General features: G+C 56.7%; 2 protein-coding genes and 1 long non-coding RNA gene across 3 annotated transcripts in view; 1 reads left to right on the top strand and 2 right to left on the bottom strand.

The window, feature by feature from the left end:
• Window positions 1-229: 229 nt before the first annotated feature.
• On the top strand, window positions 230-2,816 carry LOC137308775 (uncharacterized). The gene is made up of 2 exons (XR_010959618.1): window positions 230-340; window positions 2,298-2,816. It is a non-coding gene; the product is annotated as an uncharacterized lncRNA (long non-coding RNA).
• Window positions 2,817-3,283: 467 nt separating this feature from the next.
• On the bottom strand, window positions 3,284-4,273 carry LOC137308774 (nascent polypeptide-associated complex subunit alpha, muscle-specific form-like). The gene is made up of 2 exons (XM_067977278.1): window positions 3,639-4,273; window positions 3,284-3,554 (listed from the first exon to the last, which is right to left on the bottom strand). Exons 1-2 carry the CDS (start codon window positions 4,271-4,273, stop codon window positions 3,284-3,286), a joined length of 906 nt encoding a protein of 301 aa, XP_067833379.1.
• Window positions 4,274-4,361: 88 nt separating this feature from the next.
• Window positions 4,362-14,345, bottom strand: part of LOC137308773 (complement C1r subcomponent-like protein) — a 34,897-nt gene continuing 24,913 nt past the window's right edge. The window contains exons 4-6 of the mRNA XM_067977276.1: window positions 11,247-11,376; window positions 8,434-8,603; window positions 4,362-5,166 (exon numbers count right to left, since the gene is read on the bottom strand). Coding sequence (XP_067833377.1) covers window positions 4,367-5,166; window positions 8,434-8,603; window positions 11,247-11,376 — 1,100 coding nt within the window. The 3' untranslated portion in view covers window positions 4,362-4,366. The remainder of the gene's footprint in view (window positions 5,167-8,433; window positions 8,604-11,246; window positions 11,377-14,345) is intronic.

The following is a 14,345-nucleotide window of genomic DNA, read 5'->3' as shown; positions in this document are numbered from 1 at the left end:
ACGGTGTAGAGGGAGCTTTACTCTGTATCTAACCCTGTACCTGCCCTGGGAGTGTTTGACGGGACGGTGTAGAGGGAGCTTTACTCTGTATCTAACCCTGTACCTGCCCTGGGAGTGTTTGACGGGACAGTGTAGAGGGAGCTTTACTCTGTACCTGCCCTGGGAGTGTTTGACGGGACGGTGTGGAGGGAGCTTCACTCACTGCTTTGCCCTGCCTTCACCCTCAGAGATTTGCTGCAGCCTTTGACGTGCAGAAGATATTTTGGATTGGAATCCGTGAGATTCCAGACAAATCTCCCTGGATGTGGGTGGACAGGACGCATCTCCAGCCGGAGCTGACGTGAGTACAGGGAGTCCTGCAGGAGGGGAGGGCAAGTGGGTGGAGCAAACCCTAACCTTCTCTGCTCTGAGGAGAACAATCCCAGTCCCTCCACGTGAACTGAAGACCCTCATCCCTGGAACCATTCTGGTAAATCTCTTCTCTGAGGCCTTCACGTCCTTCCTGAAGTGTGGGCGCCCAGAATTGGACCCGGCACTCCAGCCGGGGCCCATCCGGGGATGCCATCCCGAATCCCTCGCGCCTCCCGATCTCCTCCGCCTCGAAGGACCGGGAGGGCGACTTTGTGGACCATCTGGCATCTCTACGCCGAGACACGCCTCCCCCCACCACCCTCCCCCCCAAACGACCCGCCGTTCCTTCACCGCGGCCGAGTCAAGCTCCCCGAAGCGGGCGTCACTGCGGGGGGGTGGCACCATCGCCGCTCAGGAGCGCGGTCGGATCAAGAAGGCGGCCATTGTCTCGTGGGAGGCCATCTTGGAATGGGGCAATAAATCTCGGCATCGCCCTTGACGTCCACATCCCAATGGATTAAAGGCCGTCATTATACCCACGCCTCCCCGCACCCGTAGGTGGCGAATCTGTTTAACCCCCCACCCCGTTAATTCCAGCCCGGTTTACCCCCCCACCTCCCCCGAATTAGCCCCGCGATTTTGACCCTCCATTTTTTTTTCAATCGGTCTGCTACGTTTCTTGTCGTTTTTCGGGGTGAGGGGGTGGTGGGGTTTCAGCCAAGGCGTGACAGCCGGGCCGTGACACGGGCGACAGGCGGCTGCCATCCTGTTTCGAACGCCGCCCCCTCCCGTGGCATTGCTCCCGTTGGAGCAGACGTTAAACCGAGGGCCCCGTCTGCCCCTCTCGGGCGGGTGTAAAAGATCCCACGGCCCACTATTGGAAGAAGAGCAGGGAGGGGGGAGTTCTCCCCGGGGGTCCTGGGCCCCGATATTTATCCCTCGACCAACATCACTAAAAAAAAACCAGATGATCTGGGTCATTTATCACATCGGCTGTTTGTGGGATCTTGCTGTGCGTAAATTGGCCGCCTCGTTTCCCCACATTACAACAGGGACCGCACTTCAAATAAAAGTCCTTCATTGGCCGTGAAGCTTTGGGACGTCCTGAGGTGGTGAGAGGGACGGGAGAGATGGGAGATCTTTCTCTCTCTCTCTTTCCTTCCTCCCTCCTTCCTTCCTTTCTTTCTTTCTTTCTTTCTTTCTTTCTTTCTTTCTCTTTCTTTCCTTTTTGTTTCCTTCTCTCTCTCACTTCTTTCCTTCTTCCTTTCTTTCCTTGTTTCTTTCCTTCTTTCTTCCTTTCGTTCCTTCCACCTTTCTTTCTTTCCTTCTTTCTCTCTTTCTTTTCTTTCTTCTTTCTCTCTTTCTTTTCTTTCTTTCTTTCCTTCTTTCTCTCTTCCTTTCTTTCTTTCTTTGCTTCTTTCTTCCTTTCTTTCTTTCTTTCTTTCTCTTTCTTTCTTTCTTTTTTTCCTTCTTTCTCTCTTTCTTTCTGTCTTCCTTTCTTTCCTTCTTTCTCTCTTTCTTTCTGTCTTCCTTTCTTTCCTTCTTTCTCTCTTTCTTTCCTTCCATCTTTCTTTCTTTCCTCCTTTCTCTCTTTCTTTCCTTCCTTCTTTCTCTCTTTCTTTCTTCCTTTCTTTCCTTCTTTCTCTCTTTCTTTCTGTCTTCCTTTCTTTCCTTCTTTCTCTCTTTCTTTCCTTCCATCTTTCTTTCTTTCCTCCTTTCTCTCTTTCTTTCCTTCCTTCGTTCTCTCTTTCTTTCTTCCTTTCTTTCCTTCTTTCTTCCTTTCTCTCCTTCCTTTATCTTTCCTTCTCACTCTTACTTTCTTTCTTTCTTCCTTCCTTCCCCCTCTCCCTCCCTTTCCCCGCCATGGGTTGCCCTCGCATCACCTGACTCCTCTGCTCCTCCCTCCTCCCCTTCCCTCCCCCCTCCCACCCCCCCCTGACCCCTAGGTTCTGGGACCGAGACTCTCCGGACAGTTACTTCGACTACGACCACGAAGCGTTCAAGAACTGCGTCATGCTACGCAACGGAGCCTGGGCCAATGCCGTGTGCAGCAAGGCGAACTACTGGATCTGCAAACGGAGGTCGGAGAAGCCGCCCATCGGCCCCTGAGGGGGCGCCCGGCGGCCCGGGGTCAGAGGGCGCCCGGAGAGCGGACAAGTGCGTTTGCGGTTTTCTTGGCGTCTTTGTTTCTTGTTTTCCTGCGTTTGGACCGGGACCCTGGGGGGAGAGGGACGGAGAGACGAGGCTAGGTCAGACACTGACCTTTAACCCGCCAGGGATCAGGGGTCAAATCCAGCCCCCTGAAAACATGAAGCGCCATGAGGCGTCCCATTTGCGTTTTGACCCCTGAACCTTCACCGAACTCGTTGGAAGCAATCCTCGCTTTTGAAAGGGAGACCTTGTTTGACTTTTGATTTGCTCTCGGGATTTGTTACCTGAAATAAAACATCGTTTCGACAGAAGAACCCGGGGACTGGTCTCATTCAACTCGCTGAACTGTCGGAGGGTCGGTACCGAGGGAGCGCCGCACCGTCGGAGGGTCAGTACTGAGGGAGGGCCGCGCTGTCGGAGGGTCGGTACTGAGGGAGCGCCGCGCTGTCGGAGGGTCGGTACTGAGGGAGCGCCGCACTGTCGGAGGGTCAGTACTGAGGGAGGGCCGCGCTGTCGGAGGGTCGGTACCGAGGGAGCGCCGCACTGTCGGAGGGTCGGTACTGAGGGAGCGCCGCACTGTCGGAGGGTCAGTACTGAGGGAGCGCTGCCCTTGATGGAAATACATCAATCCCCCTTTATTTCTCAAAGTCGCCCTGGCAGACATTCCAGAAAGTTCACAAGGAGTTTGAATATTTTATTATGCTTGGAACAGCTTACAGTGTTCTATTAGAGAGACGAAGATGGCAAGTCAAGCATTGTATTGCATTACCTCCGTGTAATCTTATTCTTTGTAAATAAATCCGATAATTTGATTTAGCCTGAGAAGTCCCCTTAGATTGGGTGTGTGGAGTGCCCACAGTTTGCGGGGAGGTGAGGAGTCCCCACAGTTTGGGGGGGTGAGGAGTTCCCACAGTTTTGGGGGGTGAGGAGTTCCCACAGTTTGCGGGGAGGTGAGGAGTCCCCACAGTTTGGGGGGGTGAGGCGCCCCACAGTTTGGGGAGGTGAGGAGTTCCCACAGTTTTGGAGGGTGAGGAGTCCCACAATTTGGGAAGGTGAGGAGTCCCCACAGTTTGGGGGGAGGTGAGGAGTCCCCACAGTTTGGGGGGAGGTGAGGAGTCCCCACAGTTTGGGGGGAGGTGAGGAGTTCCCACAGTTTGGGGGAGGTGAGGAGTCCCCACAGTTTGGGGGGAGGTGAGGAGTCCCCACAGTTTGGGGGAGGCGAGGAGTCCCCGCAGTTTGGGGGAAGGTGAGGAGTCCCCGCAGTTTGGGGGGGGGTGAGGAGTCCCCGCAGTTCGGGGGGAGGCGAGGAGTCCCCGCAGTTTGGGGGGAGGCGAGGAGTCCCCGCAGTTTGGGGGGAGGCGAGGAGTCCCCGCAGTTTGGGGGGAGGCGAGGAGTCCCCGCAGTTCGGTGGGAGGCGAGGAGTCCCCGCAGTTTGGGGAGGGGGTGAGGAGTCCCCGCAGTTCGGGGGGAGGCGAGGAGTCCCCGCAGTTTGGGGGGAGGCGAGGATTCCCCGCAGTTTGGGGAGGGGGTGAGGAGTCCCCGCAGTTCGGTGGGAGGCGAGGAGTCCCCGCAGTTTGGGAGGGTGAGGAGTCCCCACAGTTCGGGGGAGGCGAGGAGTCCCCGCAGTTCGGGGGGAGGCGAGGAGCCCCCGCAATTCGGGGGGAGGCGAGGAGTCCCCACAGTTCGGGGGGGAGGCGAGGAGCCCCCACAGTTTGGGGGGAGGCGAGGAGCCCCCGCAGTTTGGGAGAGAGGGAACGTGATAATTTGCCATTTCCTCTGTATAATCTGTAAATAAACCTGACTGTTAGATTTAGCCTGACGAGTCCCCACAGTTTGGTGGATTGGGGGGGAACTGAGTTCCATTCTAGGGGCGGGCGGAGATGACTCGGTCGATCCAGGCCAGGTAGCGGGACACCCGAGTGTAGACCCCGTAGCTGCCCGGCCGGCCGCAGCCCACGCCCCAGGACACGATGCCCACCAGGTGCCAGGCGCCCGAACTGGGGTCGGGCACCAGCAGACCCCCGCCCGTGTCCCCGGCGCAGGCGTCCCTCCCCCCCTCGGGCAGGCCGGCGCAGAACATGTTGGCGCTGACAACCGGCGCCCGTCCCCCGATCCGGGCCGTCCGGAAGGCCTGCCGGCACCGGGGCTGCTCGACCAGGGGGAGCAGCGCGTAGCGCAGCCGACGGCGGAGGTAGTAGCCCTCCTCCATCCCCCAGCCGGCCACGTAGCCCACCCTCCCCGGCGCGAAGAGGCCGCCGTCGTCTCTCGTGGCTGCGGGCAAGCAGGCGGGCATCGGCTCGCCCGCTGACCCCCTCAGCCTGATCAGCGCGATGTCGTTGTCGAAGTCGTGGGGCTCCTCGCCGAACTTCGGGTGGACCACAATCTCCTCGATCTCACGGTCGTACCCGCTCATTAGCCGCGTCCCTCCGCCCGTCCGGATCTGGGTGGTTTGGCAGAGCAGATCGGGGCCTTGGCGGGTCGCTCCCTTGGGGTACAGGGCGTGGGCGGCTGTCAGTACCCAGCGGTCCCCGATCAGAGTGCCCGCGGCCCGGCCCCGGCCCTTCGGCAGCACCAGGACGTGCCAGGGGAAGCTGCCCTCCTCCGCCAGGCGGCCGCCCAGGATTCGCTGGGTCCCTGTGGCCGGGTTCGAGGGCCGTCCGCAAGCTGCGGGAACGGGGAAGGAGAGGGGTCAGCGAGTCGTCGTGTGGGTGGGGAGAGAGAGAGAGAGAGAGAGAGGGAGAGAGAGAGAGAGAGAGAGAAAGACGGAGAGAGACGGAGAGGGAGAGAGAGAGAGAGAGAGAGAGGGAGAGAGAGAGAGAGAGAGAGAGTGAGAGAGAGAGGGAGAGGGAGAGAGAGGGAGAGAGAGAGAGAGAGAGAAAGACGGAGAGAGACGGAGAGGGAGAGAGAGAGAAATAGAGAGGGAGAGAGAGAAATAGAGAGGGAGAGTGGGAGAGAGAGAAAGAGAGAGGGAGCAAGAGAGGGAGAGAGAGAAAGACGGAGAGAGAGAGAGAGAGAAAGGGAGGGAGAGAGAAAGAGGGAGGGAGAGAGAGAGAGAGGGGGGGAGAGAGAGAGAGAGGGATGGAGAGAGAGAGAGGGAGAGAGAGAAATAGAGAGGGAGAGAGAGAGAAATAGAGAGGGAGAGAGAGAGAGACTGAGGGAGAGAGGGAGAGGGAGAGTGGGAGAGAGAGAAAGAGAGAGGGAGCAAGAGAGAGGGAGAGAGAGAAAGACGGAGAGAAAGAGAGGGAGAGAGAGAGAGAGGGAGGGAGAGAGAGAGAGGGAAAGAGAGAGAGAGAGAGAGGGAGGGAGAGAGTGAGGGAAGAGGGAGAGAGGGAGAGAAAGACAGAGGGAGACAGAGAGAGCGAGAGAGAGGGAGAGAGAAAGAGAGAGAGGGAGAGAGAGAGAGACAGAGCGGGGGAGAGAGAGAGGGAGAGAGAGACAGAGAGGGAAAGAGAGAGGGAAAACAAGAAACAGAGAGAGAGAGAACATGAAACACAGGGAGAGAGAGGGAGAGAAAGACAGGGAGAGCAAGAAACAGGGAGAGAGATACTGAGTCAGAGGGAGAGACAGCGAGAGACAGATGGAGAGAGGGAGCGAAAAAGACGGAGAGAGACAGAAAGAGTTGGAGAGAGACAGGGAGAGAGAGAGACGGAGAGGGAGAGGGAGTCAGAGGGAGAGACAGAAAGAGAGAGACAGACAGACAGATGGAGAGAGGGAGAAGGAGCGAAAGAGAGACAGAGAGAGAGAGAGAGACAGACAGACAGAGAGAGAGAGTGACAGAGAGAGTGAGACAGAGAGAGAGAGAGAGTCAGAAACAGAGAAACAAAGAAAAAGACAAAGAGAGAGAGACAGAGGGAGAGAAGCGAGAGAGAAAGACAGAGGAAGAAAAAGAAACAGAGACAGAGAGAGACAGAGAGAGACAGATGGAGAGAGGGAGCGAAAGAGAGAGAGAGAGAGAGACGGAAAGAGTTGGAGAGAGACAGAGAGAGAAAGACATAGAGAGTGTCGGAGAGAGAGAGAATGATAGAGAGAAACAAAGTGAAAGACAGAGAAAGAAGACAGAGAGATGGAGCATGAAAGGGAGCAACAGAGAGATAGAGAGCAAAACAGAGAGGGAGAGAGAGAGTAAGAGAGACAGTGGGAGAGAGAGGGAGGGAGAAACCGAAAGGGAGGGAGAAGGAGCGAGAGAGCGAGGCAGAGTCAGAGAGGGACAGAGGGAGAGTCAAGCGTTATATTGCTGATAAATTATTGTGTTGCACTACTTCTGTGTAATCATTCTTTGTAAATAAATTTGCCTATGAGATTTAGCCTGAGGAGTCCCCGCAGTTTGGGGGGAGGCGAGGAGTCCCCGCAGTTTGGGGGGGGGTGAGGAGCCCCCACAGTTTGGGGGGAGGCGAGGAGTCCCCACAGTTTGGGGGGATGTGAGGAGTCCCCGCAGTTTGGGGGGGGGGGTGAGGAGCCCCCACAGTTTGGGGGGAGGCGAGGAGTCCCCACAGTTTGGGGGGAGGTGAGGAGACCCCACAGTTTGGGGGGAGGTGAGGAGACCCCACAGTTTGGGGGGAGGTGAGGAGTCCCCACAGTTTGGGGGGTGAGGAGTCCCCACAGTTTGGGGGGGAGGTGAGGAGTCCCCACAGTTTGGGGGGGGGTGAGGAGTCCCCACAGTTTGGGGGGAGGTGAGGAGCCCCACAGTTTGGGGGGAGGTGAGGAGTCCCCACAGTTTGGGGGGATGTGAGGAGTCCCCACAGTTTGGGAGGGTGAGGAGTCCCCACAGTTTGGGGGGAGGTGAGGAGTCCCCACAGTTTGGGGGGATGTGAGGAGTCCCCACAGTTTGGGGGGATGTGAGGAGTCCCCACAGTTTGGGGGGAGGATGAGGAGTCCCCACAGTTTGGGGGGATGTGAGGAGTCCCCACAGTTTGGGGGGAGGATGAGGAGTCCCCACAGTTTGGGGGGAGGTGAGGAGTCCCCACAGTTTGGGGGGAGGTGAGGAGTCCCCACAGTTTGGGGGGATGTGAGGAGTCCCCACAGTTTGGGGGAGGGTGAGGAGTCCCCACAGTTTGGGGGGAGGTGAGGAGTCCCCACAGTTTGGGGGGAGGTGAGGAGTCCCCACAGTTTGGGGGGAGGGTGAGGAGTCCCCACAGTTTGGGGGGAGGTGAGGAGTCCCCACAGTTTGGGGGGAGGTGAGCAGTCCCCCCAGTTTGGGGGGGGGTGAGGAGTCCCCACAGTTTGGGGGGGAGGGTGAGGAGTCCCCACAGTTTGGGGGGAGGTGAGGAGTCCCCACAGTTTGGGGGGAGGTGAGGAGTCCCCACAGTTTGGGGGGAGGTGAGGAGTCCCCACAGTTTGGGGGGAGGGTGAGGAGTCCCCACAGTTTGGGGGGAGGTGAGGAGTCCCCACAGTTTGGGGGAGGGTGAGGAGTCCCCACAGTTTGGGGGGAGGTGAGGAGTCCCCACAGTTTGGGGGGAGGTGAGGAGTCCCCACAGTTTGGGGGGAGGCGAGGAGTCCCCACAGTTTGGGGGGGGGTGAGGAGTCCCCACAGTTTGGGGGGTGAGGAGTCCCCACAGTTTGGGGGGGGGTGAGGAGTCCCCACAGTTTGGGGGGAGGCGAGGAGTCCCAACAGTTTGGGAGACGGAGACGGAGACGGAGACAGAGGGAGAGGCAGAACGACAGAGTGAGAAGGAGAAGGAGAGGGAGAGAAAGGGAGAGTGACAGAGAGGATGAGAGAGAGAGAAAGACGGAGGGAGACGGAAGGCAGAAAGTGGGGGAAGGGGACAGAGAGAGAGTTGTCGAGGGAGAGGGGGAAGAGCAGAGAGAGGGAGAAAGAGAGTGAGTCGGAGACAGGGCGAGGGGGAGCCAGAGGGAGAGGTGGGGAAGGGAGAGAGGGAACGAGAGATAGAGGAAGAGAGAGAGAGATGGAGACAAAAAGGAGAGGAAAGTTACCTTTGAGTCCAATGGTTGCGTTTCTGGTGCCATTTTCTGCCAAACCGTCCTGTTCTGTCGCGTTCTGTTCCGTGGGCCAGTGTCCTGGAGGAGTTGACGATACACTGGGAGGTGGGACGTTTGGGCTGGTGCCGCAGGCACGGAGCACAATCACGGTGAGAACGAGGAGCCTTGGGGTGGGAGAAGACCAGAGATCAGATCTCGTGACCACTGGCGAGACCGTGGGGCCTGTAACCCAGCGCCAAGGAACTGCGGCCGCCTCTCGGGCCTTCCGAGCAGCAAGATGGCCTCTTCGTCGCCACTAGCAACACTGGACTCCAAGGGGCCGACAGGCAGCCCACGCTCCAGTGTTGCTACTGGATCCGAGGGTGCAGTGTCTGTCGGCAAGGTAGGACCTCATCTGCATGTTATTTCAGTGGGCCTCTGAGGGTGACTTAATATCCAGTGTCTGCCAGTGCAGTGTGATATTACCCACTTGCTAATATCCAGTGTCTGCCAGTGCAGGGTGCTATGACCCACTTACTAATGTCCAGTGTCTCCCAGTGCAGTGCGATATTACCCACTCACTAATATCCAGTGTCTCCCAGTGCAGTGTGATTTTACCCACTCACTAATCTCCAGTGACAACCAGTGCAGTGTGATATTACCCACTCACTAATATCCTCACTAATATCCAGTGTCTCCCAGTGCAGTGTGATATTACCCACTCACTAATATCCAGTGTCTCCCAGTGCAGTGTGATATTACCCACTTACTAATGTCCAGTGACACCCAGAGCAGTGCGATATTACGGATTTACTAATATCCAGCGACACGCAGTGCAGTGTGATATTACCCATTCTCTAACATCCAGTGACACCCAGTGCAGTGTGATATTACCCATTCTCTAACATCCAGTGACACCCAGTGTATCTTACGGACTTACTAATATCCAGTGTCTCCCAGTCACTCACGCCTGAATCTGGGAGACACGTCAACAGGCCAAGATTAAAGTGGACACAAAATGGCCGCCGGGAACTTAAAATGGCAGTCAACGTAGGACTTGGATTTTAACCCCTTCCTCTCCGAGTTGCCATCCAACGGACTCCAGTCCAGAATTGTACACTGCCCCCCATAACATCGCAGGTCTCCGCACCCTGCCTCAGCTCATCGGCTGCTGAAACCCTCGTCCATGCCCTTTGTCCCCTCCAGACTGGACCATTCTCAGGCTCTCCTGGCCGGTCTCCCACCTTCCACCCCTCAGTAACCATCAGCTCATCTGAAACTCCTCCCGCCCCCGTATCCTAACTCGCACCGAGTCCCGTTCACCCATCACCCCCCTGTGCTCGCTGGACCCACATTGGCTCCCGGTCCGGGAACGCCTCGATTTTAAAACCCTCCCATCCTCCTCTTCAAACCCCTCCATGGCCCTCGCCCTCCCTCCCCACCTCCATATGTACCTGTCCTGGGAGTGTTTGACGGGACAGTGTAGAGGGAGCTTTACTCTGTATCTAACCCTGTACCCTGGGAGTGTTTGATGGGACAGTGTAGAGGGAGCTTTACTCTGTATCTAACCCTGTACCTGCCCTGGGAGTGTTTGACGGGACAGTGTAGAGGGAGCTTTACTCTGTATCTAACCCTGTACCTGCCCTGGGAGTGTTTGACGGGACAGTGTAGAGGGAGCTTTACTCTGTATCTAACCCTGTACCTGCCCTGGGAGTGTTTGACGGGACAGTGTAGAGGGAGCTTTACTCTGTATCTAACCCTGTACCTGCCCTGGGAGTGTTTCATGGGACAGTGTAGAGGGAGCTTTACTCTGTATCTAACCCTGTACCTGACCCTGGGAGTGTTTGACGGGACAGTGTAGAGGGAGCTTTACTCTGTATCTAACCCTGTACCTGCCCTGGGAGTGTTTGACGGGACAGTGTAGAGGGAGCTTTACTCTGTATCTAACCCTGTACCTGCCCTGGGAGTGTTTGACGGGACGGTGTAGAGGGAGCTTTACTCTGTATCTAACCCTGTACCTGACCCTGGGAGTGTTTGACGGGACAGTGTAGAGGGAGCTTTACTCTGTATCTAACCCTGTACCTGCCCTGGGAGTGTTTGACGGGACAGTGTAGAGGGAGCTTTACTCTGTATCTAACCCTGTACCTGCCCTGGGAGTGTTTGACGGGACGGTGTAGAGGGAGCTTTACTCTGTATCTAACCCTGTACCTGCCCTGGGAGTGTTTGACGGGACAGTGTAGTGGGAGCTTTACTCTGTATCTACCCCTGTACCTGCCCTGGGAGTGTTTGACGGGACAGTGTAGAGGGAGCTTTACTCTGTATCTAACCCTGTACCTGCCCTGGGAGTGTTTGACAGTACAGTGTAGAGGGAGCTTTACTCTGTATCTAACCTGTACCTGCCCTGGGAGTGTTTGACGGGACAGTGTAGAGGGAGCTTTACTCTGTATCTAACCCTGTACCTGCCCTGGGAGTGTTTGACGGGACGGTGTAGAGGGAGCTTTACTCTGTATCTAACCCTGTACCTGCCCTGGGAGTGTTTGACGGGACAGTGTAGAGGGAGCTTTACTCTGTATCTAACCCTGTACCTGCCCTGGGAGTGTTTGACAGGACAGTGTAGAGGGAGCTTTACTCTGTATCTAACCCTGTACCTGCCCTGGGAGTGTTTGATGGGACAGTGTAGAGGGAGCTTTACTCTGTATCTAACCCTGTGCACTTAGCCTTTGCGTCCGGACCAACAGTCCCAGGAGAACGGGGTGAATTCCCCCTTCTCCCCAAACCTCCCCCAAGTCCTTGGCTCTTAACTAAGACTCAACAAACGTCCAACTTACCTCATGATTTCGCTGTTCCTATCTCGAGAGAAGATTCTGGCTTCATTCGGAGAGTTACCAATCGAAGCACAAAATACACAAGAGGGAACAGGAGTCAACAAACCTTTTGGACTGTCAGGAATTCTTATCTCTGTCCGACACGGACGTCAGCTCCTGATACAAGGTCTCAGTTCAGTCGCTTGATGAATTCCAGTGACAGGAAGTCGGTCCCCATCCCAGTTCAGGCCCCCGCAGTGTTAGCAAACACTCCCAGGGCAGCTACAACACTGGTTAGATACAGAGCAAAGCTCCCTCTACACTGTCCCGTCAAACACTCCCAGGGCAGGTACAGGGTTAGATACAGAGTAAAGCTCCCTCTACACTGTCCCGTCAAACACTCCAGGGCAGGTACAGGGTTAGATACAGAGTAAAGCTCCCTCTACACTGTCCCATCAAACACTCCCAGGGCAGGTACAGGGTTAGATACAGAGTAAAGCTCCCTCTACACTGTCCCATCAAACACTCCCAGGGCAGGTACAGGGTTAGATACAGAGCAAAGTTCCCTCTACACTGTCCCGTCAAACACTCCCAGGGCAGGTACAGGGTTAGATACAGAGTAAAGTTCCCTCTCCACTGTCCCATCAAACACTCCAGGGCAGGTACAGGGTTAGATACAGAGTAAAGCTCCCTCTACACTGTCCCGTCAAACACTCCCAGGGCAGGTACAGGGTTAGATATAGAGTAAAGCTCCCTCTACACTGTCCCGTCAAACACTCCCAGAGCAGGTACAGGGTTAGATACAGAGTAAAGCTCCCTCTACACTGTCCCGTCAAACACTCCCAGGGCAGGTACAGGGTGAGATACAGAGTAAAGCTCCCTCTACACTGTCCCGTCAAACACTCCCAGGGTCAGGTACAGGGTTAGATACAGAGTAAAGCTCCCTCTACACTGTCCCGTCAAACACTCCCAGAGCAGGTACAGCACATCGACTATTGTCCCTGCTCTGTTTAGGGCTGGACTTGACCCGAGGGTTCCAGCGAGGGTGAAACGTCACGGTGCCTAACCCCACCACCGGCCAATCCCAGTCGCCCCACCAGAGAGCGAGGGACCACCCTCGAGCCCTCCGTCTGGGGCAGCTTCGAAAACCGAAAAGATTCGAGCAGATCCAGAGAGTAACTGGTAGAAACGCCGTCTGGGACGATTTCGAGAGGCTCAAACTTTGAAAAGGAGACAATGTTTGCCTCTCCTGGGCTGCCCCCGGGGCCCCCCTCGCCTCCCTCTGACCTTATCCGTCTCCCAGAAATTGGAGACGAGCCGTTTGTGTTCTGGGAAATGTTTTCACAATTGCTTAAATATCCCTGCGGTCGTTGGCCCCCCAGATGTGAACAGAGTGCTGTTTTTTCTGGCATCGCAAACTCTTCCCATCTTTGTTCATCTCCCGCCTCTGTTCTTTGAACTCCTGAATTCAGCACTGAATCGCCAAAACACTCGTACCGACCCTCCGACAGTGCGGCGCTCCCTCAGTACCGACCCTCCGACAGTGCGGAGCTCCCTCAGTACCGACCCTCCGACAGTGCGGAGCTCCCTCAGTACTGACCCTCCCACAGTGCGGCGCTCCCTCAGTACCGACCCTCCGACAGTGCGGCGCTCCCTCAGTACCGACCCTCCGACAGTGCGGAGCTCCCTCAGTACCGACCCTCCGACAGTGCGGCGCTCCCTCAGTACTGACCCTCCGACAGTGCGGCCCTCCCTCAGTACTGACCCTCCGACAGTGCGGCGCTCCCTCAGTACCGACCCTCCGACAGTGCGGCGCTCCCTCAGTACTGACCCTCCCACAGTGCGGCGCTCCCTCAGCACCGACCCTCCGACAGTGCGGCGCTCCCTCAGTACCGACCCTCCGACAGTGCGGCGCTCCCTCAGTACCGACCCTCCGACAGTGCGGGGCTCCCTCAGTACCGACCCTCCGACAGTGCGGCCCTCCCTCAGTACCGACCCTCCCACAGTGCGGCGCTCCCTCAGCACCGACCCTCCGACAGTGCGGGGCTCCCTCAGTACCGACCCTCCCTCGGTGCGGCGCTCCCTCAGTACCGACCCTCCCTCGGTGCGGCACTCCCTCAGTACCGACCCTCCCTCGGTGCGGCGCTCCCTCAGCACCGACCCTCCGACGGTGCGGCGCTCCCTCAGTACCGACCCTCCGACAGTGCGGCGCTCCCTCGGTACTGGTCGACCGGGGGAGGGTGGGGATTTCAAGTGACTTGTGGCCAGTCGAAGGGCACACTTTCTGGTCTGACGTGGGGCGCGGGAGACGCTGCCATTGGGTTGAGATGGGAAAATGGCGTTGGATAACAGTGCGTTTTGCGACCAGAAGGTAAAGGCAGGGACGGAGAGAGAGAGAGAGAGAGTCCACAATTCGCGGAGTGAAAATATACCAGAAACAACTGCGATCGTAACAACTGAATTTAATCCCAATTGGCAGTCGTTTTGCAAAATACATTCGAGAATGTGAGCTTATCACAGCAGACGCTCGGTCTGGGAGTCCACTTGTTGGTTGAGTTCTGGCTTGGGGCCTTCAAAGCTCCTCCATCTGTTGGTCTCCTCATCCGATCGATGTTCTCCCTCTCGCAGAGGTGTTTCTGAATTCAGGACTGCTTCTCAATTCATGGCCACCGCTTGCACTCCAGGGCAGGGACATCACGGGGTTCGATACAGAGTAAAGCTCCCTCTACACTGTCCCGTCAAACACTCCCAGGGCAGGTACAGGGTTAGATACAGAGTAAAGCTCCCTCTACACTGTCCCGTCAAACACTCCAGGGCAGGTACAGGGTTAGATACAGAGTAAAGCTCCCTCTACACTGTCCCATCAAACACTCCCAGGGCAGGTACAGGGTTAGATACAGAGTAAAGCTCCCTCTACACTGTCCCGTCAAACACTCCCAGGGCAGGTACAGGGTTAGATACAGAGTAAAGCTCCCTCTACACTGGCCCATCAAACACTCCCAGGGCAGGTACAGGGTTAGATACAAAGTAAAGCTCCCTCTACACTGTCCCGTCAAACACTCCCAGGGCAGGTACAGGGTTAGATACAGAGTAAAGCTCCCTCCACACCGTCCCATCAAACAC

Source organism: Heptranchias perlo, unplaced genomic scaffold, assembly GCF_035084215.1.
Source record: "Heptranchias perlo isolate sHepPer1 unplaced genomic scaffold, sHepPer1.hap1 HAP1_SCAFFOLD_1388, whole genome shotgun sequence".
NCBI lineage: Eukaryota > Metazoa > Chordata > Chondrichthyes > Hexanchiformes > Hexanchidae > Heptranchias > Heptranchias perlo.
This window is presented reverse-complemented; position numbering and strand designations above follow the sequence as displayed.